An 8,361-nucleotide genomic window follows, 5' to 3' on the forward strand; every position below is an offset into this window, starting at 1 on the left:
GACTGGAGAGCCGCAGGGGTAACCCAGGCCAGAAGCAATGGCTCAATGGGGAAAGTGTACCTGGTTCCCTGTGCAGGCTGCTCAGCGCTGCAGTGGAGCACCCTCATCTTGACATTTGTCCTTATGTAGTTGGCACCAATTTCCCCCACCTGTGGGGTGAGGGCACTCCTGTGGCTCCCAAGCCAGTAACAGTGCCAGGGTGCTGATGCTGCTCCTGTCTCTTCTAATAATGATTAGAACTGCAGCAGCCACATTCCAGTTCTTCTTGCAGCACTTCTGGCTCCCATGACCCCACATGGCCTCCCAGTGGCTCTCCTGTGCCCCCACACAGTGCTGTGGCAGCAATACCTGTGTCACCATGTCCCACTGTGCCACTGCAGGCGGTGGCCCATCTCCTGCTGGTGACCCTTGGCAGGCAGCCCAGGGGCCCCACGCAGCCCCCACCACTATAAACAGGTCTGAGCAGGACTGGAGCTGCAGGCAGAGCACAGCTCAGCCATGGAGCACTTCCACTGCTGCCTCCTGCTCAGCCTGGTCCTGCTTGGCATTGGCCCCACAGAATCCAAGAAGGTGAGGGTGGCTGGAGCTGCGGTGCTGGGGGGTGGCTGCAGCTGTGCTATGCTGTGCTGGACCATGCTGTGATCTGACACGCTGCCATGTCCCTGGTCCTAGTGTGAGCTGCAGGGCCTTTGGAGGAATGAGCTGGGCTCCAATATGACCATCTCAGCCCTGGATGCATCTGGGACCTTCTCTGGCTCCTACCAGACAGCGGTGGCTGCCACCAACAAGCAGATCCTGGTGTCACCACTGCAAGGAGCCCAGCAGCCCCCTGGCAACAAGGGGCATCAGCCCACCTTTGGCTTCACTGTGCAGTGGCAGTTTGCAGGTATGACAGCACCATCAAGGCTGCAGGTAGCCAAACACCTCTGCCCAGGGTGTCTGTCTGTCTGTCTGAGGGTCTGATAGAGCAGTCTGTCAGCCCAGAGCACCCAGGGTGTCTGTCTATCAGAGAAGGTGGTCTTTATTCCTCTGGCTTCAGTCCTTGGTTTACCCCTAGACTCTACCACTGTCTTTGTGGGACAGTGCTTCATGGACCGCCGTGGGAAGGAGATGCTGGAGATGGCATGGCTGCTGAGAGAAGAGGTTCCCACCCGCAAGGACAGCTGGAAGGCCATCAGGTGAGCACAGCCCTCGCTGTCAGCCCCACAGTGCTCACTCCCACCCCACTGACCTCACTGACCCTCTTCCTGTAGGGTTGGCACCAGTGTCTTCACCCGTGTCAAGTGATGGGGAGCAATGCCTGTGCCTCGCGATCCTGTCTGCAGCTCCTGGGCTCTCTGCTGCTTCCTCACTGTGTCCTGCTGCCCACCTGCTGCATCCCACTGCCTGTGCACCAGAAGCCAAATAAACCCGCCTGCACTCAGCAGAGTTGTACCTCATGTGCTACTTATCCCGTACAGCTGAGCTCAGAAGGACAGGCAGGGGACCAGCAACCAGAATGCGCTTGACTGGGAGATGAGTACCTCTCTGTGTGCTCAAGCAGCCCTGCAGGCCCTCCAACAAGCACTGCTTGCAGCACAGCATACTCTTTCATAGCAAAATAAATCCTTAGTGCCAGTGGGCAAGGGCAGCATTTCAGGGCAGTTTTTGGGAGACTGAGGATAGCAGAAGTGGTTGGGGGACACAGCTTCCCATTGAGTGCCTGCTGCTGCCAGTAAACATTCTCTTTTGGATTCCTTTTCCTCTTCTGACACACTGCCACATCCTTGATGCTTTCCTTCTCCTAGGCTTGAGTTTGTTGAGCTTTTGCAGTTCATTCTCAGCCTTTCTGAGCAGAGTGCATTTACACTGCTGTTCTGCTGCAGTCATTTCCCTGCTTGGCTGCTCCACCTGGAGTTACCTTTTAACAAGCTTCCTGCATTTCCAGTTAATATTTAGTCCAAGTATCTGCTTCACGTGAATTAGGAAACAGGGCATGGGCTGGCAGAGCTATTAGCAAGGTACTCCCTACCTTACGGCCCCTAGTGGCCTGTAAGATGACTTCTGCAGGCACCATTCATACCAGCCGTTCATTAAGTGTCTCAATATCGAAGATCCTGGCATCCAGCTTCCCAGTTTCCAACATCTTAGTGCCCAGCAGCTCACTGCACAACATTCTTTGTCTCAGTCTCCAACATTGATGATGGGCTCTAGGATCCCTGGAGCCTGGAGAACCAGGGCTGCAGTAACAACCAGCTCCCAGCCAACCCCCAACTTGTGTGCAGTCTGCTGTTCCATATGAACGCATCTAAATCCATGAGACCCAACAGGATTCAGCCCAGGGCACTCAGAGGGCTGGCCAATGTCATCACAAGACCTCAATTATTTTTCAACAGTCTTGGAAATCTGGAGAGGTCCCAGTTGACTGGAAGCTGGCAAATACTGTTCCAGTTTTCAAGAAAGGCAAGAAAGAAGACCTTGCTAATTACAGGCCTGTCAGTCTCACTTCATCACCTACTAAAATTATGCAGACATGCTGGGAGCTACTGAAAAACATCTGAAGGATAATGCAGTCACGGGTCACAGCCAGCATGGGTTCATGAGGGGAAAGTCCTGTTTAACTAAATTTCCTTTTAAGACAAGATCACCCACCTAGTTGACGTAGGGAAACAAGTTCGTGTAATCCTTTTACATTTCAGTAAAGCTTTCAGTACTGCTTTGCACACTACCATTCTGGATAAAACAATGAGCATATAGCAAGAAAATAGAACTGGTGGACAAAAGGGGCTCCAGGGTGGGAACCCTGTACAAACCACTGTCAGTACCCATGCCTCATCCCTGAAGGGATCCCAGCAGCAGCACAAGATGGCACAGCCTTCACCATATGGTGGGATATTGTCTAGTAAGTGCTGGGGCATCAGAGATGAGAAGTCTGCACAGGGTGCTTTGGGGCGTGAGTGAAGGGAGGCTGTGAGAGGGTGCCGTCCCCCTCCTCTGAGGATGTAGTTTCACCCACCCCATTACAGTGTGCTGTGGCTGCAGCCATCCCTCTGATCCTTGCACTTCTGAGCCCTGAGCTGCCCCATTATGCTCCAGTGCCCGTGAGCTATGCCTGCAGCATCCTGCCACACATCATCCATGGTCCAGCTGCTAAGGAGACTGTCATTTAGTCCAACCCGTCCCCACCATGTCCACTAAGTGTGCCTCTTAGTGCTACTTCTCCACGTTTCTTCAGTACCTCCAGAAGGGTGACTCAACTCCTGGCACAGCAGTTTACAGCTGGTCAGTGCACAGCCCAGATTTTGGGCCGCATCCTGTGCTCTATACAAACCCCTCATCAAAGACCAGCAGCACTGCGGGTCTACGGGCACACAGCGTTGTGCCTGCGAGCAAACTGATTTAAATCACACCGCCACTTTCCATATGTACGCACCGTCTTTGTAGCTGCTTTTCGGACGGGCCGTGGAGCTCCGCGAGCCGGTCCGTTCCACCAGCCTCCAGCAGCCGGTGCTCGTGCATCAAGAGACCGCTGCGGGGCTGTCCCTCGTACAGAGCACTGCTCGCTTCTGCCGCCAGCTGGGGCTCTGTCCTCCCCGTCAAGCTGCCTATGCTGGGTACGGAGCGGACCCGGGGCGCTTCCCGTCGCGGAGCTTCCGGCGGCTCCAAAGTTGGCCCCGCAGCTCGGCAGAGCCCCGCGGCAGAGCAGAGCGGACAGTCCCCTCCCTGTCCCTCATGCCGCCCCTCTGTTGATTCAGCCCAGGATACTGCTGGCCTTCCAGGCTACAAGCTCTCACTGCTGCACCGCGTCGAGTCTTTCATCTACCCCCACATCCTTCCCTGCAGGGCTGCTCTCGATGAGTTCTTCCTGTGAACATATTTGGGACTGCCGGATCTGAAGAAGTAGAGCACAATGTATTTGGTAACTTGTCCTTAGAAATAACTGATGCGACAAAGTAGAAATCCCATGTATTTCAGCTGCGTATTTTAGAAATATAGTTGTTGAAATAATAGCAACACATTACTAACACTGGCCACATCAATGCCACCTCAGTGCAATCTCAGTTCTACAACTCCCAGCACTGCACTTCTTATGGGACCACTTTGAGAACAATTTCACAGAATCACAGAATTATCAAGGTTGGAAAAGACCTAGAAGATCATCCATTCCAACCATTACCAATACATCCCAGCTAAATCATATTCATCAACTCAACGTCCAAACATTTCTTGAACACTCCCATGGTTGGTGACTCCAGCACCTCCCTGGGCAGTGCATTCCAGTGCCTGACTACCCTTTCCGAGAAGTAAATTAGATGTACCGAGAAGTACAAATTGAAGTACATTTGATGTTCCAACAAAGTACAAATTTGATGGACTGTTAGGAGCTATCTTGAGAGCAATGGGTACTGGGGCACTCAAACATTAGGATACACAATTAGCAAAAGCCTCTTGCTTAGTCAACAGTCGTGGATCCATCTGCCAGCCAAGCTGGTCCTGCCCAGTCCAACATCCTGGGCACTGCAGAAGAAGATAAAGTCCCTGCAGTGCACCTGACAAACATGCTGGGCAGGACAGCCTGGGTTATTCCAGCCTCAGACCAAGGCCAGCCCACGGCTGAGGATGCTTTTGCTCATGGAACTGAGTGCACATGGTGGGTAATGTGGAAGGGTGGGGACATCCTGTGTGTGCCTCAAGGGGACTTGATGTTGGGTGAGAATAGTCAGTACTTGGAACTAATTAGTGATACTAATTGCTATATGATATTGGCTTGGCATCATTACTAGGGTTGATATTTGCCTTATCAATGATCTCAGAGCAATTTTAGACTTCCGGTGAAGACAAGGTAAAACCCTGAAAGTGGTTTTTCTCAAACGTGCAGGCAGCCAAAAAGCAAAGGTGTGAATAAGGCCTGACTGTGAACGGAGGGATCTTTCCATCTGGTAGGAGAGATCTTATATGAGTCTGGTAAGGAAGCACGCTCATTTTTTTAGTTCAAACCCCTCAGTTCAATACCAAAACTGCTGTGGGCTTCAAAATGCCCCAGTCTCTTCAGTGCTGTCTCATCCTGCATAGAATCATGGAATCACATAATGGTTTGAGTTGGAAGGGACCCTTGTGACCACCCCATTCTAGCTCCATGTTATAGGCAAGGACACCTCCCACTAGATCAGGTTGCTCAAAGCCCCATCCAGCCGAGACTCTTATGCCTTTAGGTGGCAGACATCCACATCCACAACCATTCTGGGTAACCTGTTCCATTGTCTCACCACCCTCACAGTAAAGAATTTATTCCTTATATCTAGTCTAAATCTATCCTCTGCCAGTTTAAAATCATTTCCCCTTGTCCTGTCACTATATGCCTTTATAGAAAATCCTTCCACAGACTTCCCATAGGCTCCTTCAGGTTCTGGAAGGCTGATGTCTGGGAGGTCTCCCTGGAGCCTTCTCTTTTATTGGCTAAACAGTCACAACTCTCTCAGCCTGTCCTCACAGTGGAGGTGCACCAGCCCTTGATCATCTTCATCATCCTCTTCTGAACTCACTCTAACATCTCCATGTCCTCCCAGTGTTGGGGTACCCTGAACTGGACACAGTACTCCAGGTTGGGTCTCACAAGAGCAGAGCAGAGGAGCAGAACCTGCTCCCCCAACCAGCTGGTTACAGTTCTCTTTATGGAACCCAGGATGTAACTGGCCTTTTGGGCAGCACACGCACATTGCTTGCTCACGTTGAATCTTTCATCAACCAGCATGCCCAAACCCTTCTCCCCAAGGTTGATCTCAACTATTCTCTGCCTAACCCATATCTGTGCTTGGGACTGTCCCAACCCAGATGCCAGACCTTGCACTTGACCTTGTTGAACTTCATGAGAATGTCATAGCCCCATATCTCAAGCCTGTCCAGCTCCATTTGGATAGCATCCCCTCCCTCTAGTAAGTCAAATGCACTACTCAGCTGGTTGGTGTGGCCAGCACCCAGTGCATACCATGCCAAGTCCAGTGTTTTTTAATGAGAGCTCCATGCTCCAGGCCCAATATCAGCTCTGGTGTCGGCTCCCAGCACTGCTGGCAGCGCAGCTTACTTTGATTTTGGGTCACTCAAAGGGATCTGGGGTATAGTTTAACCAGCACCAGTGACATGTGGCAGAGGAGCAGCAGGAGGGTGCTATTTCTGCGTGCTCCTGGCAGAGCTGTCCCTGACAGCTTTCCTTGCATGCTGTGGGGATCAGAGCCCTCCCTCCATGCTCTGTGCCCCGCACGCAGCCCCTGCACTTGGTAGGCAAGACTACCCTGTCTTCTCTTCCCCCTTTATTTCCTAAGCATCCTTCCCAGCCCACTTCCCAAACATGTGCAGTCTCAAAGCCACTGAGTGCCATCAGCAGCAACTGCAGTAGCACAAGAGGATGTGGTGACACGAGTGTCATTGCTGGCACTGTCATGCCATGGGGTATCAGAAATGGTAGAGGGAACAGGTGGGGAGAGAGGAGCTGGGATGCAGTGAGGGGACATGGGAGCCAGATGAGCGAGCAGCCCAAAGGAACATAGAGCCAGAGTACATCTGAGGCAAAGCTTTATTGGGAGGAATGTCACAAGCAGTGTTAGGACTCCAGCTTCGTTGCTGATGTGGGACTCGCGGGGCCATCCTCACTCATTCACTGTGTACGAGTGAAGATGTTGTAGCCAACCCTGTGGGAGAGAGAGGAGCTGTAAGGTGGGAAGTGCGTGGCCACTGGGTCATTGCCAGGGACCGTGTGGCTCTGCCTGGGCTCACCTGGTGGCTTTCCAGTCATCACCAGTGTCATCAGCATTCGACCGCAGCAGCCACATGGTCTTCAGGACCTCCTTCCCTCTCCTGTCCATGAAGCACTGGCCCGTGAAGACAGTGGTGGACTCTGTGGGAAAGGGCAGATGAAGGGAGTGGGGTCAAGGGCTCCACGCAGGGCAGGGCAGTGCCAGAGCCGTGGTCCCTCTGCCTTGGAGACAACTCATCTGAGCTCTCCCTGCACTCTGGGGACAGCACCAGCACCTTCACTGCACCCGGGGACAGGGAGGGGACAGCAGCCCAACAGCTCTGAGGGAAGGGATGGGGCTGCTCCGGGGCCACAGGAGGCAGGGAATCACTGGGGGGACAGCAGGGATGGGCTGGAAATCATCAGGGACAGAACAGAGAGGGGGAGGGATCATCAGGGATAACATGGGAAATTGCAGGATAGCACCAGGGTCATCATGGGGAAGGGCAGGAGAACATTGGTGACATTGTGGGGAAGGGCAGGAAAGTAAAGGGGATGTCAAAGGGAAGGGTAGCAGAGGAGCAGGGACATTGCAGGGAGGCTGCAAGAAAATCACCTGTAAAGTTTGTGCGGACTGTGAAGCCAAAGGTGGGCTGATCATCTGTGATGCTTTGGATCCCGAGCAGAATTGACTCCATGATGTTTTGTGGTACGTCATCTACAGCTGTCAGGTAGGTGCCATTGAACTCGCCTTTGTCGCTCACATCCCCAATGGTCATGTTGGAGCCCAGGTCATTGATCCATTTCCCAGTCAGCGAGCACTGGGGATGAAGCAGAAGGACTCAAAGCTGGGCAGGTGTCAAGTGTGGGCACTGAGGTGCACCCACTCCCAGCCCCATCCCGTTACCTGTCTGACAGAGAGGCCAGGAGCCAGCAGAGCCAGGCTGAGCAGCAGCAGCAGCGGGGAGGCTGTGTGCACCATCTCTGCAGCAGGTGGACAGCTGGGTGTGCTCCTTGCAGGACTCACTGCTCCTGCACGCTCCCTCGCCTTTTTATTGCTCCTGGTGCAGGCTTTTCTTCCCAGGCATTAAGCAATCTGGGTGGGTCCACGCTCACATTTTCCAGTTGTGGGCACAATCCCAAAATTACGCTGACAAATCTTTTAGGAAGCTTTCCTTCCTTGTGCCCTGGGCACAAGAGCTCTCCATCTGCAGCTGTAGGAAGTCAGAAAGAAAGGTGAGAGATCGGCATGGCTGAACCAGGACCTGCTGGTCACACTGGACAGCAGGAAGAAAGGGCACAGGCAGAGGGATCAGGGACAGGACTCCTGGCAGGAGTGTATGGATGCAGATAGGCTGTGCAGGAATGGGGTCGGGAAGGCCAAGGGCCGATTGGAACTTTGGTGTATCACCAGAGGAGGAGGTGATGTATGCTGAAGGTGCCCACTGTATAATAAAGTACTGGAGACTGAGAAGAAATATGTCATGCACACTGAGGGGTCCTGTCGTATTGTGGGGAGGCAATGAAGATGGAGGGCTGTGGTGTAAAGTCCTACATGATGAGTTGCAGAAACTACACGGTGAAGGTGAAATGAGCCAAAGGGCAGAAGTGGATGCAATCCATCTGGCTTTAGACATTGCTGAACATGAGAA

General features: G+C 52.9%; 2 protein-coding genes across 2 annotated transcripts; one reads left to right on the top strand and one right to left on the bottom strand.

Annotated features, from left to right (window-relative positions):
- Positions 1–463: 463 nt before the first annotated feature.
- Positions 464–1,424, top strand: LOC107305801 (avidin-like). The gene is made up of 4 exons (XM_015848368.2): positions 464–570; positions 673–886; positions 1,058–1,178; positions 1,254–1,424. The coding sequence occupies exons 1-4, from the start codon at positions 499–501 to the stop codon at positions 1,285–1,287; spliced, it is 441 nt and encodes a 146-aa protein (XP_015703854.1). The 5' UTR covers positions 464–498; the 3' UTR covers positions 1,288–1,424.
- Positions 1,425–6,541: 5,117 nt separating this feature from the next.
- On the bottom strand, positions 6,542–7,853 carry LOC107305802 (avidin-like). Its single transcript, XM_015848369.2, has 4 exons — positions 7,617–7,853; positions 7,326–7,530; positions 6,751–6,871; positions 6,542–6,665 (listed from the first exon to the last, which is right to left on the bottom strand). The coding sequence occupies exons 1-4, from the start codon at positions 7,689–7,691 to the stop codon at positions 6,632–6,634; spliced, it is 435 nt and encodes a 144-aa protein (XP_015703855.1). The 5' UTR covers positions 7,692–7,853; the 3' UTR covers positions 6,542–6,631.
- Between the last annotated feature and the right edge of the window lie 508 nt (positions 7,854–8,361).

Source organism: Coturnix japonica, chromosome Z (assembly GCF_001577835.2).
Source record: "Coturnix japonica isolate 7356 chromosome Z, Coturnix japonica 2.1, whole genome shotgun sequence".
NCBI classification, from domain to species: Eukaryota; Metazoa; Chordata; class Aves; order Galliformes; family Phasianidae; genus Coturnix; species Coturnix japonica.

Excerpts from the sequence above, each read along its gene's own strand:
- LOC107305801 (XM_015848368.2), top strand. The coding sequence starts at position 499 with ATGGAGCACTTCCACTGCTGCCTCCTGCTCAGCCTGGTCCTGCTTGGC. Across the intron at positions 887-1,057 it reads TGTGCAGTGGCAGTTTGCAG|ACTCTACCACTGTCTTTGTG; the intron begins GTATGACAGCAC and ends GTTTACCCCTAG. Across the intron at positions 1,179-1,253 it reads GACAGCTGGAAGGCCATCAG|GGTTGGCACCAGTGTCTTCA; the intron begins GTGAGCACAGCC and ends CTCTTCCTGTAG.
- LOC107305802 (XM_015848369.2), bottom strand. The coding sequence starts at position 7,691 with ATGGTGCACACAGCCTCCCCGCTGCTGCTGCTGCTCAGCCTGGCTCTG. Across the intron at positions 7,531-7,616 it reads CTGGCCTCTCTGTCAGACAG|TGCTCGCTGACTGGGAAATG; the intron begins GTAACGGGATGG and ends CTTCATCCCCAG. Across the intron at positions 6,666-6,750 it reads GATGACTGGAAAGCCACCAG|GGTTGGCTACAACATCTTCA; the intron begins GTGAGCCCAGGC and ends TCTCTCCCACAG.